The sequence below is a fragment of the Phoenix dactylifera genome, chromosome 11 (genome assembly GCF_009389715.1).
Source record: "Phoenix dactylifera cultivar Barhee BC4 chromosome 11, palm_55x_up_171113_PBpolish2nd_filt_p, whole genome shotgun sequence".
In the NCBI taxonomy this organism is placed as follows: domain Eukaryota; kingdom Viridiplantae; phylum Streptophyta; class Magnoliopsida; order Arecales; family Arecaceae; genus Phoenix; species Phoenix dactylifera.
Genome location: NC_052402.1, coordinates 2811291 through 2830998, shown reverse-complemented (window position 1 = coordinate 2830998; position 19708 = coordinate 2811291). Strand labels below are relative to the sequence as shown.

The window sequence follows — 19708 nt, the reverse complement described above, 5'->3', positions numbered from 1 at the left end:
ACGCTTCTGATTCCTCCGTGACCTCTACCACACGCAAGAAGAAGGAAGATATTTTGGCTACGATTCATGTGATAAGTCGATGATATCCCCAACATCATATTTAATATATATTGTTATATTGACGGAAAGATATATGGAGAAATTTTTGAAGGGCTAAAAAGTACTTTCCAACTCTTCAAAAGTATTTTTGGATAAAAAAAGATGTTTGATGAAAATTTCGAAAAGCTGTTTTAATTTTTTTCAAAAAACTAAAAACAATTTTTTGAGAGAAGCTTCATTTTGGAGCTTTCCGAAAAGGCTATTTTAAGCTTTGTCAGAAAGTTATTTTTTTTAGCCAAAATATCTATAATAAAATATAACAATTACATACTTTGTTCTTTTAAAAATCTAAAAATCTGCTAGAGCCCTAACAAAAAATGCTAGCCGTGGATTAGACTCCCTTCCGTACGAAAAAAAGTATTCTTGTTTCCTATTATTATTTTATACCTTTATTATTGTATTATACTATAAATATAATATTATATTACATTATATCATAATACATTAATATGATATATTAAATAATTTAATATTATGTTATATTATGAAAAATTAATGTACGTTAATAATTATAAGATTTTGTACCTTTATTATTATATTATACTATAAATATAATATTATAATATATTGATATGTTATATTAAATAATTTAATATTATATTAAATTATTATGCTATAGTATACAATATTATATTACTATATTATAATAATATTATATTACATTACAGTAATATTATACTATATTATATATTTATATATTAATATATATTATATTTTATTATGCTCTATTGTATAATACTATATAATGTCCTTTATGGTAATTTTGTCATACAAAGTTACTTTCTCGGTTTGTTTACCAAACATATGTTAAAGTGTCACAACAGTTTAAAAATATAGTTATCAAATAGCAAACAGTTTTTTTATAAAAACTCTACTTTAGAAAGTTTTACTTTTAACAGCTCTACTTCTAAAAGCTTTACTGTCAATAGCTCCTCCAAACAGGACTTATTCGTGTTGCGCCGATTCTATCCATTTTTTTTCTAATGAAATGTGGATGTTACTGTTGTTGTCATGCAGGGAGTGTACGTGGGGGCTTTAGAGTGCATGGTGAGAAGGAAAGGAGAGGAGCGGAAAGGGAGGCGTGCATGCAAATTAAACAAGATCTGGGGAGTTGCAGACAACGTGGAAGGGATGAATTCGTATTGATCTATGGAAAGAGAATCAAGAAAAAGCAAGGGAAAAATATTTGATTCGATATGGAGCCTGGTGCAATGGCTTGGGATGATGAATAATTCGTCTCAAGGAGGATGGCCCAATAATGAGGCTGCAGTTTCAGTTATGGCTACAGCCGACTATTAATGTGGTTGCAATCAACAAAACCAGCCGATTAGATTAGCCAACTAGACTAATCGGCCAAATCATCCAACCAATAATAATGATTAAGCCGCCCGACCAATGGTAACAAGCCATGTGCTCCTAATTTAAATGGTCATAATAATAATAATAATGGTCATAGCTTGTTCCAAAACGTGAGCAATTATTGCATGTCCAATTATTACAATGTGCCCGTCTCTTTTCTGATAATGGCTCCATGCATTCTTTCGAGGTTGGGGTTTGAGCATCCAAGTTTTGAGATCTTTGCCGGAACTCTTAATATGTACATTAAAAAAAAATGACACACTGAGTGAGACCATTTACTCCATTGCTTTCGACCAACAACACCTACTCATATTCAGCTTCATGTTATTTTTTTTATACAGCGATCCGCAAGCAGCTAGCAAGGCTGGCTGTCCTGACACCCTCGAATGCACAATCATATATTTTATAAGATCTCAAAATTTATTTTGCAAAACTTTGCAGTATGTGATGCTGCTAACCTGTATGTAGTCCGGCAAATGAGGCAGTAGGCAGAAAATCTTAGAGCAACTAATATTCTTTTTTAAAAAGAGTTGTTTATCGCATATTATTTGTGTTTTTTGATTTTATTGGATGTATTCGTGCTTACATTGTTAAAAAAAAAAAATTGTGGGAGGATCCATCCAGCTATTTACCAACAACTTTTCTACTAATTCCATCTAGAAACAAGAATGGATGGCTTGTGCATATATAATCGTTCTCAGTCTCGAGGCTGTCACAATGCAACATTTTCATTTCCTTCAACGTAAGTCGAGGAAACAAAAACAACAGCATGCAATATATTAAATTCTACGACACATTGATCCCCACATCTCACCGAAACATCATCCATCGCATTGCTACAACCCAATCTTAATTCCTCGTTCCTTGTGCTTCAGCCTCCTCATCCATATTTTTTTTCTCGGCTCATCCGGCATCCCATCGCGTCAGCTCTCCAGCGTGTCCATCATCGACCTCCATGGCGTGCCCACGCCTGAAGCAGTCGCAACCTTCTCCTGAATATTCATCAAAACGTAAAACATAGAACGATACCATAAGTAATGATCAATATCTGGATAAATTGTGACTTGAGTCATATGACTTATATTATATATTAACCTGATCGATCGTCGATCGTGCTTGGGCTTGCGGAGTGGTGTAATTGCAGAGACTGGCGCTGCCGCCGGCGAAACTGGCAGAGCCATGACTGGCTGCTTCGTAAGCATGTCCGAGGTTCCTGAGCCGGTTGAGCTCGGGCAAGATGACGGTGCCGAGATCAGGGCGGTCCTTCCTCCTGAGCTCCACGCACTTGAGCGCAAGCTTGGCGAAGCCGAGGGCCTCCTCGACGGGCCAGTCCGGGACGGTGGGGTCGAGCATCTCCTGGAAGGTTCCCCTCTCGATGGACTTGTCGACATGGTGGCTGAGGCCCATGGGAGGCTTTGCGGTGATGATCTGGAGGAGCATGACGCCGAGCGAGTATATGTCGGACTTGATCCCGAGCATCCCGGTCTGCTGGTACTCCGGGTCGATGTAGCAGAAGGTGCCGGCGGTGGACGTCATCCGGTACTGGGTCACGCTGTCAGCCACGGACGGGGGGACGAGCCTCGCGAGGCCGACGTCGCTGATCTTGCTCACGTAGTTGCGGTCTAGAAGGATGTTGGCGGGCTTGAGGTCGCGGTGAACGAGGGGCTCCGGCTTGGTCTGGTGCAGGAAGAGCAGCCCGGTTGCTATCTCCGCGGCGATCTTGAACCGCACGCTCCATGGGATGGGAGGAGTGCTGCCTCGCCGGAATAGCCGGTCCTCCAAGCTCCCGCTGTCCATGTACTCGTAGACCAGGCAGCCGTATTCGGGGCACGCACCCAGGAGCAGCACCATGTTGGGATGCCTGATGCAGCTCAGCACCTCAACCTGCACGCATTGGTCAGCGTTGCATCATAATTAAGAAGAATGAATAGGATTTAATAATGCATGCAGTATAAGAGTAGGATCATCAAACATAGCAAGTATTAAGTATATGAGAAACAAGAGTCGAGATGGACGTCATAATTAAGGTGTGCTGAAAGAAAGAATTTCAGAGAGGAATAAAATGATGGAGAGACGATTCATGAAATATGAAGAAGGATTTATATATGAAGCCAGATCCTTGATGGTAAGGCATGATGGTCTCTTCTTTTCTTTTTTATCAGTTATAGTTTTCGAAAATATCACCACATGCGTCGGAGCTACCTCTTGCTGGAATTGTCTCCTTCCCTGGGCCGCATCTGGTCTTAAAACCTTTATAGCAACCGGGGTATGATCCAGAGAGGCTCTGTAGACGGGACCATATCCACCTTCACCAATCTTCAGGTTCTCCGAGAAGTAATCAGTGGCAATCTCGATTTCTTCAATACTGTACTTCCTGTAACGGACGTCATTTTGGGCCAGAGCATCCAGCACCTTCATCTTCTCCTCCGCTTCGTGTTTGGCCTTCATCTCTGCATTCAGCCTCTTCTGTGCCTCCAGCTTCGCAATCCTCTGTGCTGCCTCAGCTGCTTCGAGGGCCGCTTTGGCCTTCGCTTTCTCCATTTCGGCAAGCGCAAGGGCCGCCTCTTCTGCATGCCTTGCTTCCTCAAACTTTCGGACCTCTTCCATCTTCCATTGGTGAAGCTCTTTGGCCTATAAAACAGAAAACTGATACTTAAGAAAACCAGGTGGACTGTAGCTAGCCCTTATCAAGATTCATCTGAAATGTTAGCTCTAGGTTTTCTATTCTTGCATCGGCTTCCTCCTTTTAGTCCCATTACCGTTAAAAATAGAAAATTGTTCATAGGAAACTTAGGTTATAATCGTTTGATCTCACCTTTATGCTCCAGAATTCACACAGGTTGTAAGTAAATGTGTCGAGATTCATTTGGAGTATCAGACTCAGCAGCAAGCTTTCTTTTCTTGCAACTAGCTTCTCTGTTTACTAACCCCATATACCTTACATATAAATTTTTTTCATTAGCTTTCTCTTCTTGGTAGTTCCACATTAGTTATTAAGATCATGAGTTATGTCAAAGATATCAACCCTAGATTTCTCTATTTGTTGCAGCAGCTTCCTTGCTTCCTCCTTTAAGTCCCATTTCTGATAAATACAGAAAATTGTTCATCCGAAATTTATTCATTTGGAGCATTATCATTAGACCTTTTCTTGCGCCAAATAGATGTCAGGGTATTAGCAGTAGGCTTTCTAAGTTTGCATTAAATTTCTGTTTTGGTAGTCCCACATTTGTGAGGTGAAGAGAATTTGTTCAATGGGAACTTATAGATTGTTCGATCAAACCTTCTGTTTAGCTGAGATTGCTTCTTTGCAGGCATTGCTGTACATGTCCATGGTCTGCTTCAGCTCAAGCCTCAGCCTTCTCATTTCAGCCTCCAAGTCTCGCTGAATTGACAATAACAAGAAGTAACTCACTTATACATCGAAGAAAGATGCCGAAAGCATCAAAGCACTCGAACTCAATTATAGTTGAAGTACTTACACTTGAGTTAGGAGAGTAGGGTCCTCTGGGGCTATCAGACAAGTTAGAAGAGAGATCTATAGAGTCACTAAAGTCCATGGATTGGGAAGCCACGCTTCCATGGAAATCCATATCTTCTGCCCAGGACTCGCGGGAGCTGCTGGAGGGCCTTGGCGGGCGGTGAGAGGGCTCAGTGAACTCAAGCAATGTGTGCACAGGTGCCGTCCTGGCCCCGGAGAGGGGCCATGCAGGTGCTCTCATAAAATCAGTGTTCTTCTCAAAAGACCTTCTCTCTGGCACAGCTGATGGGCCTGGTGGTGGAAGTGACCCTCTATAACTCGCCCTCGTGAATGGTGTTCTGAAGTTGTTTGTCAAAGCACATATATAAACAATTGTAAGTGACTTGTTCCAGTAAAAAAAATCTTCCATACTTTTATGTTGGTCAAGTTTGATGAGAGATCAGTTAATGTAATTAAACACCAAAATGAGCATTTATCTACTCTATGGACTATGGAACACTTCAGACACTGGTTAAAGAAATTCTGGAGGAATTATTATCAGAACCTCGCAGTTCCTTCTGATCAGCACACAAGACTGTTCATGTTCTGTCCGATACAGTTTGCTCCATATTTTAATAGTTGTAAAAGGCTCGAGACTAGCATTAAGTGAATTGAAGGAAGGTAAACTGAAGTTACACATTTTACGTCATAATGGTCACTAATGTAGAGAGAAGAATAGATTGTTAAATATGAGTTCATATAGACAGGAATATTGAAGAAAAGTCACAAATCTATACTGTATACGTAATATGTGGTTACGAGAAATTAACATATTGCACCTCTTCATTAGTCAAATATTGTGGTTTGCCATCTGATTTTCTGTTATGTACAACACAACCCAATTCTCATGCATTTCACGAAATAGTTTGTATTTTGAGAAAGGATTCTTTTTCAGGTATATAATAATGGATACTCAAATAAATGAATACATGGAATATATCTCTATTCAGAACGGATGATTGATACGCAGAGTATAACTCTGTTTGGTTCTAATTTTATCATAAGTTTGATACCTGAAATGAATAGATTTTTTGAGTCAAAAAAGAGATATTAATGTCAAAAACGTAAATTTTAACTTCCTCTGCCTAGAAAATGCACATTGTTCTGGGCATTGATGTCTGATTCTTACATCAATATCTCAAAAAAGGATTTAGGAATTTGAAAAATCAACATCAACTAGCATCAGAATATAGTACTGAGAAAAAAAATCTCTTGTAAAGAAATCTTACAAAAACTCCATCTCCACTTGCATGCAAGTGTTATCCATATTCAATGACAAATTATGAAAACCAAGATATGCCGTGTCGGTACCGAGTCTCATAGCAGTACCACCTAATTACTGTGTCAGCACATCTGGTAGGGGGGCTAGTTCGGCGTACTGAGTGTCGGTACGCTCCCGTACCATATACCGCTTTAGTGCCGCTATGGTATGGTATGTCCCGCATTGTCTGGTTCGGCACGGTATCGCATACCTTGATAAAAACAATCTCAACAATTTTGAAATTATTCTGATACTTTGCATTAAGAACAAAGAACATACGCAGCATCAAAACATTTCATTTCAACAATATAGTGAAAACATCATTATTTGAAAAGTCGGGGTAACAATCAGTTCCATATGGACTTACTTGACAGCATCATCATGGTCAGGATGGTAATGCAAACTACCCGGGTTTGATGGTTGCCTAAGATGTGAGGGTGCAGGATTTGCTTTTGCTGATCTGACTGTTACTGGCTTCCCTTTGGATATGACGTACACGGAACAAAACTCTGGCACTGATTTAATTAAGTTAGTGGGCACATCAGGATTCCTGAATTTTCTGCAGTGGAACAACAACTTTACTTACATTTAGAGTTTCACAGAGTGCAATTGATTTCACACAAGCATATGAGAGAAACTTACTTGGTGATCGCATTTCTATTGGAGTTACCAACAACAATATTGTGGATGTGGTTCGCAGTGATATAGTCAATGATTGCCTTTGAGACATCGACATCTTCCAAGACCACCTCCCTCATCTGCACCTGAAGACAAGCAAGAGCAATTCATGCGAGATCATTCCTACAAATGTTTTTTTTAAAAAAAATTTATTTTTAAGTGATTCATTCATGTCAGGGAGGGGGTTTTGGCTGACCCCTACCAGTCTATTGATAGGAATCAACATGTACATAACATTCACCTAACAAAGACAGGAAAGATGTCTTTGCTTCTACTTAGCCGAATCAAGGTACCATGGGTACTCCAATAATATAAAACATTGGTTTGTTAGTTGTTTCTCAATACATTCAGCTCAGGCCTAACATACTCAACTAATCTGAAATTGAACCAAAGAAATCTAATCTGAAATAAAATTTTTCCTGTTTTATTTGATGCTTTTGCCCTCAAAGTGCTCTGTAGTACATAGGCATCAGATATTTACTAAGTTCTGCTCTGAAAAAGTAGAGCAAGGAATAACAAATACGAAATATAAACTGGAAATTCTTTTTCTTCACAGCGGGACAACTGGAAATTCTTTTTCTTCATAGCCGTACTCATACCACGATGATAAGCTAGTGATTTTTCCCTTTTTCTTTTACTTTTTTTTTGGTAGCAAGTGATTTTTTCTTTTTGAGTGAAGCACATATTAGAATAAAGTGGATGTATTGAATCCCAATTTTCTCCTTAACAAAGTTTTTCTCCATCAAATATTAAATCAAGCATGGAAGTATGAGAAATGAAACAATTGGACACTTGCAACATGTTGATTGTGCATATTTTTTCCACGAGAACTAATCCAAGCTTTTAGAGAAGAAAATTTTACAAAACCACATTATTTTGCAATAATAATGGCGACAGTTGGATTGATGTCATGGCAGAGATCGAAGACCTACCCCTTTGCGAGCACAAAATCCCTTGAAGGGAATAAACAGTTGTTGCACATCAGCTTCCATCTGCTCTCGGTTTGCCTCGGAGGTGGTTTCGCTCATAGCAAATCCATCTACAACAATTTACAACAACAACAATCAAACTGATGAAAGATGATGATAGAAACGATCAATAGGATGGCATAGTGCGTGGAAGAATGAATGCCGATGAAGAATTCATAAATTTTGCCAGCGTATATCGATACGATTTCAGATGCCCAAAGATTGCGTGCGCATAAATATGAGAACTCAGCAATCATATCTATAAATATCAAAGCATTGTGGCAGTGTCCATCCATGAACGTATGCATCACGTTCCAGCGATGACCAGATATGAGGGAAGGGTACCTACGGTGCTGGACGTTCTTGCACTTGACGTGAATGAGAATGATGGCGTGGTTGCTGACGGGGAGATGGTCGACGGCCCATTTCACCGCCTGCTGGCTGCTCTTGTCCTTGTCGACGGCCACCGCCGTCAACGGGGCCGACGTGGGGGGCCGGTTGCTGTCATCGGCCGTTGCATGAGCTGGGTGCATCGGCTGCGGTGGCGGATGCGAGAGCGCCATCATGTGCATTTTTGGAAACCTGATATGAACGAGGGATGGACGGACGGAAGCAATGGAGAGAAGGAGAAAGGGAATGACCTCGTTGCTTCTCCTCTTTCCCCTCCTCCTCCTCTTCCTCTTCCTCTTCCTCCCCTTTCCGGCGTTCGGGCCAAGGGGAGAGACCACGCCAACAAATTTGCCCAAACACGCCTTGCACCCCAACGGAGGCTCCGGTTTTTATGGGGCTTTGGCCCTTTGACCGCGGCGCGGAATCCGTGCGCTCCTTGTCCTGCCACCGATGTTGAGGCTGTCCGGCCCCGCCCCCCTCACCATGACGCCAACGGGACCGATGATTTGCGTTGTTTGAGGTGTAACTACAGTAGACCGATCCTACCCTCGCGACTCGCCGATTATGATGACATGGCGAAGATCAAGGAAATGTATTACTCTCTGCGATGCAAAACTTGCATGCTCTCTCGACTCCGTGTTCAGCATTCACTGCAACTCGCTCTATTTTAAGGATGAGCAACAGCAATCCGTCTCTAAGGACCATACAGCCCTCCACAGAACACGCGTCTCGGAGAATCTCAACTCGTACGAACGCTCCTAGATGCACACGGTTGTCTACGCCACCTTTGCCTCCACGCACGAACGGCTTCGTCGTAATTGGGACCCACAACGTCCAGCCCCTACGTAATTCTGATCCACTTCAGCTTGTAAGGCTCAAATCACGAGCAGCATCTAAGGTGTCGTTCATCTCTCTTATTCTTCAAACCAGTTAGGGTTGGCGCAGACAAGAATGGTCGTTCATGGTGCCGACTCCACCGGATTGCTTTAAGAACAGATCCAGCTTTGTGTCCATGGAGACAACTTTAGGCCCAGCACGGCCGAACCGAGCGCTTAAAGAAGTTCCACGGGAACCGTAGCACCTGCTAGCTTAATCAATGTTGACTGCCCAGAAGAAATAAATATTAGTAATGCACAGGTTACTGTTGGGAGATAAAAAAAAAAAGATAACCACCGACGACCGATGATACAGCCCCACCGGGCGTGACAAATCTCCACGCAAGGCGTAGAACGTAGATGGTCCTCCACGTTTCAAACGGGTAAGATTGATCGGGCTCTAGCAGCAGTGATTACTGAAGACGGACAACCAGATGCTCCCTGATCGACTTGTTCTGTACTGAAAAATATTTGAATCCTGAGGAAACCAATCATGTTTCACAACCGCACAAGAAGCTGAAAACGTTGACATAATTACTGAATTTTATCCACCCTCGAATTCTGAAAGGTATCTATTGAATCCCTAGATTGTTTCCCTGGGAATCTACAGCTCACTGTCCAATCCCCATCCTTCCACCATACCTTGGATCTGGTCTGGATGTACCAAAAGCACAGAATACAATTAGATGCTAAGAACATCCTTGTTTTCTTAAACATTCAATCGATCGACGATTACAATATTATCAAGAGGGTAGTTTTTGATGATATACTTTGAATTTCATTTGATTTACATTCCGAAAATGTACACTGATATCAAATAAGATCACAATGCACTACTGTAGTATGCTAGAAAAAGCTCGCATTTATAACAAATAAATGACAAATTGATCGCAGAAAAAGAAGCCTGTAAAATTCTGGGCTACAGTGCGGGCGAGTCTATGGAAGCTTTGCATTGATAACGAAAATCTCGAGGGCCAGGTCCATAATGCTGACTTGACTAAATAACAATGAACCTCGCTGATGTCAATCATGCCAAGTGCATACAAAACTGAGTTTAGAAAAAATGCTGCACCAATCTTTAATAGTATATTCTGAATCCCCGTTGAAGAAGTGCAGAAGGGAAAAACATGGAAAACAGCATAATTGCAGAACTTCCCAGCTTTATCCAGATATTAGCAGATCAAACAGGAACCTTTTATGCACTGGTTTGCATTTCTGTCTGAACAGACCCAATGCCACTTTGATCTGTATTAGCAACCCCAGATTCTTCGCTATCAGCGGGTCCATTATCAACCACCAAAGCATCTACATTTTCAGTTGTTTGCTTCACTTTTGTATTCTCTGCGGAGTTTTTAAGTCCTTTAACAGGGGAGATTGCCAAAAGTTGGCTGACACCATCAAAAATACTCCTACATTCTATGATCAAGGTTGCTCCATTAAGATAACAGCGACCGAAGCAAGTTGCACAATAAGGACATGCAACCTATAAAGTCCATAAAGAAAAAAGAAAAGAAATTAAAAGAATAAGAAACTGGTCATGAGCTGGGGGATATTAAATCAAGTTAAAGGTCAGCTAACCTCGATGAATACTTGACAGAGTGAAAGGAAAAGATTAGACTCATTCCCACGGAGCACCCGAATGGCGTTGTATCTAACTAGAGAGTCGGAAACAGCCTGCAGTCCCTTGACAACCTCCTGAGCCAGAACATGTTTTAGACTCACCGGGGCACAGGGTCGTAATTCATTCATAGCTGCTGACACACCTGCATAAGGGAAAATAAATGGAAGAACGTTTGAGCCATGAAATCTCTAAATCAAACAGCAAATAATTCAGCTTAAATTTAAATTATAGATTAACTGCAAGATAAACTAAAAAATTACAGATAAATTTAATGTAATTTTTTCTAGTTTTGTCCATGACAAAGACAACCACAAGATGCCCTGTACATAAATGATTGACACACATCTAATTCGAGGGAAATTTTCTGTCTTTGTACAACAGTCTAATGGGAGCACTTTTGCGTCCACATTTAGTTTTATTGTATTAAGAACTTAGAGTACAGGTAATGACATGTTAAACAATTCTCTAATAACTTTTTGCCACCCTTTCTGAGCCATTAATCTTCATGTCCGCTTGGTTTTAAGGCATTAGTTTTCATATGAATACTAAATGTACATGGTCATGGTAGCATTATACATGGTGCAAAGCCTACAGAAAGTTGGCCAAATTATAATCAGATCAGAACCCTCCAAAATTGAGGCCAGACAGTTAACATGTGCAACTAAAACAACCCCATCACATGATGAAATGGGATGAAACTCCTCCACCATATCATGTGGCAGCAGAGAGATATGCTGATTGTCAACTCAAGAAAAAAGTAATGTTTTTATGTGTAACATATTCATGTTTATCCCTAGGAGAAGTAGTGAAAAAGTTGATGGAGATTCACTTCCAGAGCAGATGGTTTGATCTACCCCAACAATGGCTTGTTGAGATGGATGAATACAATTTCCCTAGCAAATAGGCTAGACAGTCAGTAATTAGGGTATAAGTAATCAAGCAATTAATATTAGTTTCACAAAAAACAAATTTTGACCTTTGTCCTAATAAAAGCTTCCACATTACACTCTCTTAGGTTAGCCTATGTATGAGTAATTTCTTGTATGAAATATAAAAGTACAGCATCCTGTTTCACAATATTTGCCAGAAGAAAGCATAGAGAGAAATCAAAAGGCAAAAGATATTCTAATAGCAGTCATATAAGATCAGTTCGTAATTGTAACATAGATCAGTCAACAAGTGCATCAGTTTGTAATTTGATTACAATTCATAATCTTCGAAAACCCACAGATTTTTGGGATGAATCTGACATTGTGGCTGAGGCAGGAAGGGTGGATGAGATACTCAAAATTGCATGTATGCATAAACTGGAGTATTTTTTAATTATTGTCATCCCTACTGCACCTAAATCCCTCTATTTTTTCACCACCATACCTGTATTGTCTCCTAGTTAAGTCTATATGCAAAATTTATTTGCTTATCAACTAAGCACCCAGGTCTTGGTGATGCAACCACCCCACACCATGACTACACCCAACACTGCTGTTTGATGATTTTCTATCAGTGACACAAGACACACAACTTTCTCGTTCACCCTCCACCCCTGCATCCTTGCCTCTCCATCACATCAGCATCACATCCACTCTGCCTTTCAACCACCATACTAAACCACTATGTTCTTCCTTAAAGCAGAGACCTACCATTCTTTCAAATTGCCCCTACATCAAAGATTGCAGTTTTAAACCAGCATATTATTCTAACCTGATTTGACTCCATACTATATATTCTTATTTGATTTACTTTACAAGTTTGACTGCTGATATGTATGTGCATATTTCAGATTCTCCATTTATGTTTAAGAAGTCTAGTATGTGGGAATAAGACACAGTTTGGATGCAAATTTTATTTTGATATAAATGTTCAAATGTGTCACCTTTTTTTTTAGTTTACATAACCAAATCCATAGCCATTAAGCCTTTTGCCAACCATTTGGGGTTGGCTTATCTTGATGTTTTATAATTTAACATGTTTTATGCTACTGGTTGTCAACTTAATATCAACCCTCCACCTTTTCCATCCACAACCGAGACCAGTATTGACAGCATCTACTATAAAATAGTCTATTGTAAAATGATATGTTACCCAGTAGGAATATGATTACCCAAGCACTTCCTCTCGAATCTATCCCATAAAATACTTCAGATGCTTAGTGTCATTATACCAATTGACACCACTTAGACAATACCATTAGATTTCTTCAATACTAGCATAGAGCACGACATTTAACAAGAGAACAGAATTAACTGTGGACCAAGCAGAATCATATGTAAAAAGTGAGTACTTACCATTAACAAACACAGCAATAGGTGGATGCTCCATTAAAATAGAAGGTGGATTCACATCATCATGGCTTTCATCAATTGCTCCATTGGTTGTGAAGCCAACAGATGGCAAGGGAACCCAACGATGTGAATCTAAGACAACCTAACAAAGGCAAAGGTCAAAATTACAATAACAAATGAATTCTGTAAAGATAAAAATTCTATATCTGCTGAATTACTCTGACTATTCTAGGAATTAAAAAATTTATTAACAAGAAATTTTAGTCTTGAAATGAAGATGTAAGTCATATGCTCGCATTCCCTCATTGAATTGGATAGAAGATATATTAAAAATGATAGCAATATCCAAAGCCAGGCCGGATTCTGCTAGAAGGTCAACAAACTGCACCCCCCACACCCCCCTTCTAGTTTCTGGAAGGAAGGATGGGGGGTCTTAAGCTATGGAGATTGTTTACATAGATCTACAAAAGGCAGAATGCAATTATTGAGATTAGTAAGGATAACTACAGAGCAACAACAAGACTATTGTTAAAAGTAGCCAGGACAGTCTCCACAAAAGCTCAACCTTAAAAAAAAAATATCCTATCTTTGGTCATATATGAGATTACACTTGGACCAGATGTTATGGTGTTGATTAGTAAGATGTGCTAAATAGGGATTATGGAAAGAGACCATGGAGATAAGGATGCAGATACCGATAAACCATACAAAGCACATTTCTAGTGGGCATGAAAATGAACGTGAAGCTCCGTTAAAAGTGATGGGTAACAAATGCTTCAATATGATAAAATTTCTATTTTTGAAATATTAATAAAAGAATAAAGATCAGAAATGTATTCAATACAATTGCAGACAAAGTAATGGAGATAAACAGAAGAATTTAAATGGAGTGCAACATAGTAGAAGTGTAACAGTGCTTCTGCAGTGTCATTGGATCATTGAACACCTATGAGAATCAAAAAAGAATCGTATGATAATACCACAAGCGCCTGAAGTTTTGCCCAAGTTGAAATGTTGGGCAATAAAGAGAGTTTAGGCACAATATGAAGATAAAAGTTGAACAGATTCCAGTGTTTGATTCGTAAATCCAGAAAGGTTGGAGATTGAAGTGTGTAATACAAACTGCTGGAATTGCACAAGTAGGTTTTAAAGTAGCGGAGGACCAACCAAGATAGTAGAAGGCATGGGTGATAAAGATCTGAAAAGCCCTGATAACAACAATAAGGGCTTCAATTTGGGTAAATAGATGAAAAGGGATAAGGTCTGCCACTGGGCTGGTTGATAAAAAGAAATAGAAGAACCATTAACCACGATTAATGAATAATCAACACTTCATGAATGAAATCTGTCAAGGTGCATGCATACCTGAAAATTTTCAACCGCTGTGCTCATATTCTTTGAAAATAAGTTGAGAACTGCACTGGAGATGACAAGACAATGTCAGCCCTAAAATTTAATCAACAAAATACCAAAAGTAATCTGATGAATTGTTAGGAACAAAACCGAAATGTTCATTTACTCTTCAAAAATTGGTGGAAGCAAGCCTCGGAAATCCAATCCAACCAAGCCAAGACCCATTGCACAATACTGTTGATAACACACCAACTTGACTATCACCACTAAATCTACAGCAAAGGCAATGATAACTACCTCCACATGTGGAAATTAAAGGTACTCTTGCACAATAATATAAATGGCTGTGTTTCATGCAGTCCAGAAGTCATGTGGTGGTGTAAATAAAGGTATAGAAAAATTCTCACCATGCACTGATCAAGTATATTTGACAGCGATCCACCATCAGTGATCTTGGGAAGCATGGCCTCCAGAGTGCTAAGGTGATTTTCAATTTGATGCATAGCCCAACTAAAAAGAAGTCCACCATCATAATTCTCCTCATTCCTAGATTTATCATTGCTGAATATTGCTCTGTATTGATTAACCACATCAAATAGATGCATCCTGTGGCAATTTATCATTCCTTTCAAATATTCATAAACATTCCTCTGGTCCAAATCATCAAGAATGCCTGAAAGCCATGCCTCTCTACATCTTAAGAACTGTCCACAAAAGAGATGGTTAAGTAACAGATGAAAGACAAATAAATGTGCAGAAAATCTCATATCTGTTCTTTCGTATAGTCTATGGTTACTTTAGTTTTTTAAAAGCATTTGTGATTGTCAATGATTGGTTATCATCCTAATCTAAACTCAACAGTCCCATCATTTAACTGAGGTCAGAAGATTAAAAAATTGTTAATCATTATAGATTGTATTTTTACATCTTTCAAGCTCCGATTCTCTAAAAATCATCAGAAACCCAGATACATGGCAGTGATCTGCCAAGAACATTAAAAAGACATTATCCTTCCACCAGACTCTGTGGTTGAACGTAAACAATGATACAATTAAATTAGCTAAAGATGCCATAGCTCTAATTTAGTTTGTAAGGATTTTTTTTTTTGCTGGAATAACTGAAAACACAAAAAAGATCGAACAGTGAATGCACCTGTAAACGCAATTCAGATTCACTGAATACTCCCATACGCCGCAAATGTGCAACAACACGAAGGCACTCTGGCAACTGCACGCCATCAAGATAAGTTCAGCTATATCTATTGGAGTCCACTTAAGTTCTTCAAAACAATGATCTCAAGTAGAATATAAGAAGAGAACTTGTTATCGTAGGTATCCATAAGGAAGCCTTTCAACATGCTTTATAGGCTACCTGAACATTAGATCGAAGTTTCTGAAGAAGCTGAGATAGTAGAGACTGTGTTGTCTTCCTGACTTCTGCAGCCAGTGCCTGAATGACAGGTAACCTTGATTCCAAGTATCAAATGCTAACTATTATCATGGCATCTATAGATAAACAAAATATTGGAAACAGTTCTATTATAAAAATGCAAAAAGCAGGCACTCGGCCTCAATAGACACAAAGGACTTACTCAGCATGCATCTTCGATAGTTTGTGAACAAAAGCTTCTAAATCAAGGGCCTCATCATAATTACCATTCCTAATACATCTGTGAAGCAACATTGGATTGGTTTTATAAGTAGAATTCTTAATGAGGCTTGACTAGACAAAGAAAAGGAACTATTTCATTTTCATAAGTATATAAAGATAAACACCTAAGGAAACAATATATTGCGGTAATCTAGATCAAAATGGATCCAGTAATTAGATGATGAAAATCATCTGCCAGAACTACATCCTGCAAGCACGATGTTTTCTAATAAGTAAATAAGAGAAAAAAGAAAAGGAAAAAGAATGCCCCCATAAATACTAAAACAAAAGAACAGCAAAACACCAAAGGTAGAAAACTACTAGTCCTAAATCATGTGTTTTGCACATGAGAATAGGAAATGCACATAAACATCATGAAAGTGCATGTACCAAGATCATGGCATGACACGAAAATAAAACAAAGCAAACAGTTTACTGAAAATGAAGAGAACTTTTCGTTGGTCTCTCACACAGGGTAACATCACTTATTTACTAACTTAAATCTTCTCAGAAGGCTACCAACCATCAACTATTTCCATAAATATCGTACTTTATATAGCTTATTTCTTACAAAACAACATAAAGCGTTGATCAAAAGATTCAATAGAAGGTGAACTGTCAATGATAAGAATGAAGGAAATTTAATAAACCACAATATGCAGAACCTTGGACCAGTTATCTCGGATTGGCCATACAAATTTAGATCCCCATTATCGAGAGGGGGAATAGACACCAGGTATCCTTTCTTATTCTAGAGAACAATACAAGAATAAAAGCTATTATGCAAGCATAACAAGATTCGATTTCAAATTAGCCTCCTTTAGACAATGCATACACTTCCTTAACCATTGCCAAGCAACCATAGAACCAATTCGATATTGGACTGCCAGTTTGCCAAAATTCATGTGAAATTTCAGTGAATGTCATCCATGCCATATTGCAATAGTCATGACAATATATATTAAAAAATATTTAACAAACTTAAAAGGAGAAACTATGTAAGTAGAACATTCTGGCAAGCAAAATAAAAAAGGAAAAAAAGAACGAAGAAAATCCTGACCAATTAGTAACATAGGCAAGACCCAAAACCCTAAACCCTATAATAATATTTTTCTTTTCTTAAAAATCCCCATATGCTGAAGAAAGAGCCTTCAGGGAACAATATGTGGTATCCAACAATGAAGGCAAGGAAAGATGCAAAGGTGCACTTGATGATATTTACAGTCCATAATTATTCTCTAGGTATCATCGAAAGCAGAATCATGAGAATTTCAAAAGCCAACTCAAAATATGTGTCGTAAGACCTCATTTAGCATTTTAATAGCCTATTGAGGTTTAGAAAATCAAGCACATACGTATCCATTAGCTGTGGAATTTCGAGCAGGTCAAGCAAAGTACTATGATTGGCAAGTAATGTCTGGTTGAGCTTTCTCTCCTCCAAAATTTGCTGTGCAGATTCAACAAACTCAGTACAACCAGACGTAAGACTTGGAATATCCGTTACCTGCGACAAGTAGATAGCAACTGTCAAGATCTGATTAAAAGTGCTTCTTTGGGGTACAATCTCTTGTAACTATCACATAACTATATAATTACAGCGTAGTCATTGGAGGTACAAATGACACTTTAATTTTTTCTACAGTAAATGCAATTTGAAGTATAGGGAAACAAAGATTGATAACATGTTGCTTAGGGAAATTAAATTTTCAATTCTATAACAGTTCCAGTTTGAACTAGCTTGTTATTTAAGCACTTTTTTTTTGATGAAAAGGGAGGTGATAAAGCCACCCTGCTTTTATTTAGAAGGAAATTTTAAGCACAATTCATGCACAGTTTATGCACGCTTCTACTGGCAGTGTGCTCCTTGGTGTCGGTATCTATATATTATACAGAAATACCCTATTTTCATGATTTTAATAAAATTTTGGTGCATACATAGCATTATTAACCTCAAAGAGAAAGCCCTCTCTTTTTAAGTTTCTCCATTTCAGTATGCAGTTTCTCTTCCAAAAATGACACGAATTCTTGAAAGGGTTTAATTGATGGCCACACCCGTGTCAAGAACGGTTCTTGAATCAAGAATAAGAAAAATAAAGAAGAAAAAACAGTGCCCGCCGGGAAGCTAAATAGATCTACCACCGGCAAAGGGAAAATGGTTACTATCAATAGAAGATGGGGTCGAAGAGAAGTTTTAAACGGTACCAGGGACTCCAGATGCTTGTCGAAGTCGGTGAGCCTCTCCCGGATGAAGGAAAGGGCATCAGCCGCGGCGACGAAGGCCCGGTAATTACTGACGGCCACTTCTTGCATCTGTCTCCGAATGCGCTCGGCATCCACGCGGAGAAGCTCCGGCTCCTGCAAATCCATTAGCAGATCTAGGGTAATTCGAGATCGGCGATGCCAGAAAGAGAGAGAGAGAGAGAGAGAGAGAGAGAGAGGACGAGGACGAAGGGGGAGAGGGAATGGACCTTATGGAGGCGATCGAGGGTGAAGGAGAGAAGCTCGGAGACGTAGGGTTGCTGAGAAGGGCCGGCGAGGGGGAGGAGGCCGGAGGCTACGATGGCCGCCTCCTCCTCTCCGGCTTCCCGATTCCGCCGCTTCTCGACCTCCATGGGAGTGGCTTCGGGGATCTTCAGATCTACCGCTCCTCTGAGATTCTCGCAGGAAAGAGAGGGCGCGAGAGCGAGAGAGCTAATGAACGCTACGGATCCGACGGGCGGACGCATCCAAATATAAAGTTAGTCGGCAAGTTTTGCCGATTTCATGTTCAAGCTAATAATTTCCCCCGGACGTACGCCAACGTAAAATTCAGTGAGCTAACATTTGCCGACTTTAACAATAAAAAAAAAAAGTTTCGCCGACTTTATGTCAAGCCATAACTGAGGGGTTTTAAGTAATTCATCGATTAAAGCTTTTCATTACATTATCTTACATTATACCAACCGAAGCGTCCTCTTCTTCACTCTTCCTTTCTCTCTCTCTATTTGCATGTCCAAGAGTCTTCTTCTCTAATAATATGAGTTTAAACTCTAGTCTTCCCCGTTATTAATCATCTCAAATCTTTCTCCACTAAATAAGTCAATTACTTGATGCTATTACCGTGCTATGTAAAAGTTTCAAAGCTTACTTGGTGTAAATAGACTAACTGAATATGAAAGTTCCATGATTGTTGGTTACGGACGAGACATTTTCATGGCGTGTGGTATGTTCTAGACATTGTTTACATAACATGAAATTGATTACCCAAAATTAGACGAGCTATTTTCATGGCATGTAGTATGATCGAGACAATGTTTACATAACATGATATTGAAATCGAAGAAAATCGCAAAAAACCAACAAAACCAAGTACTGCTATGAGACAACATAAATATTTTTCAGAACGAAACTGCCAAACACGCATGGCCTATGGGTAAGTATCTTCCTTAATATATATCTTACCAATGCAGTAACCTATGGCCTATGGTATGGATTTCCCATCGAAAACTATGGTATGCACTATATGGTAGCATTTAGAAATCGAAGTCCCAGAAACTACTTTGCAATAGATGGATTCTTTAAGAGTAGCATTGTGAAGCCATGACCGCCACACCCTAGGTTGACAAGATACCTACTTTATATAGCACATTGATTAGTATATATCACAAAAAGCCCA

The 19708-nt window shown here is 39.2% G+C and overlaps 2 protein-coding genes across 3 annotated transcripts; both read right to left on the bottom strand.

The window, feature by feature from the left end:
* Window positions 1-2085: 2085 nt before the first annotated feature.
* LOC103720337 (U-box domain-containing protein 52) lies at window positions 2086-9334 on the bottom strand. 2 transcript variants are annotated; one of them, XM_008809992.3, is made up of 9 exons: window positions 8232-9334; window positions 7847-7953; window positions 6879-7000; window positions 6604-6795; window positions 4938-5274; window positions 4739-4840; window positions 3661-4089; window positions 2554-3342; window positions 2086-2450 (listed from the first exon to the last, which is right to left on the bottom strand). In XM_008809992.3, exons 1-9 carry the CDS (start codon window positions 8452-8454, stop codon window positions 2382-2384), a joined length of 2370 nt encoding a protein of 789 aa, XP_008808214.2. In that variant the 5' UTR covers window positions 8455-9334; the 3' UTR covers window positions 2086-2381. The 2 variants fall into 2 exon arrangements, with proteins under 2 accessions (XP_008808214.2, XP_017701357.2); XM_017845868.3 differs by having other exon boundaries at window positions 8228-9332.
* Window positions 9335-9879: 545 nt separating this feature from the next.
* Window positions 9880-18762, bottom strand: LOC103720330 (conserved oligomeric Golgi complex subunit 8). Its single transcript, XM_008809978.4, has 12 exons — window positions 18522-18762; window positions 18256-18408; window positions 17409-17557; window positions 15995-16072; window positions 15775-15868; window positions 15556-15630; window positions 14811-15107; window positions 14570-14637; window positions 14416-14470; window positions 13054-13192; window positions 10726-10910; window positions 9880-10630 (listed from the first exon to the last, which is right to left on the bottom strand). Exons 1-12 carry the CDS (start codon window positions 18663-18665, stop codon window positions 10343-10345), a joined length of 1725 nt encoding a protein of 574 aa, XP_008808200.2. The 5' UTR covers window positions 18666-18762; the 3' UTR covers window positions 9880-10342.
* Window positions 18763-19708: the final 946 nt, after the last annotated feature.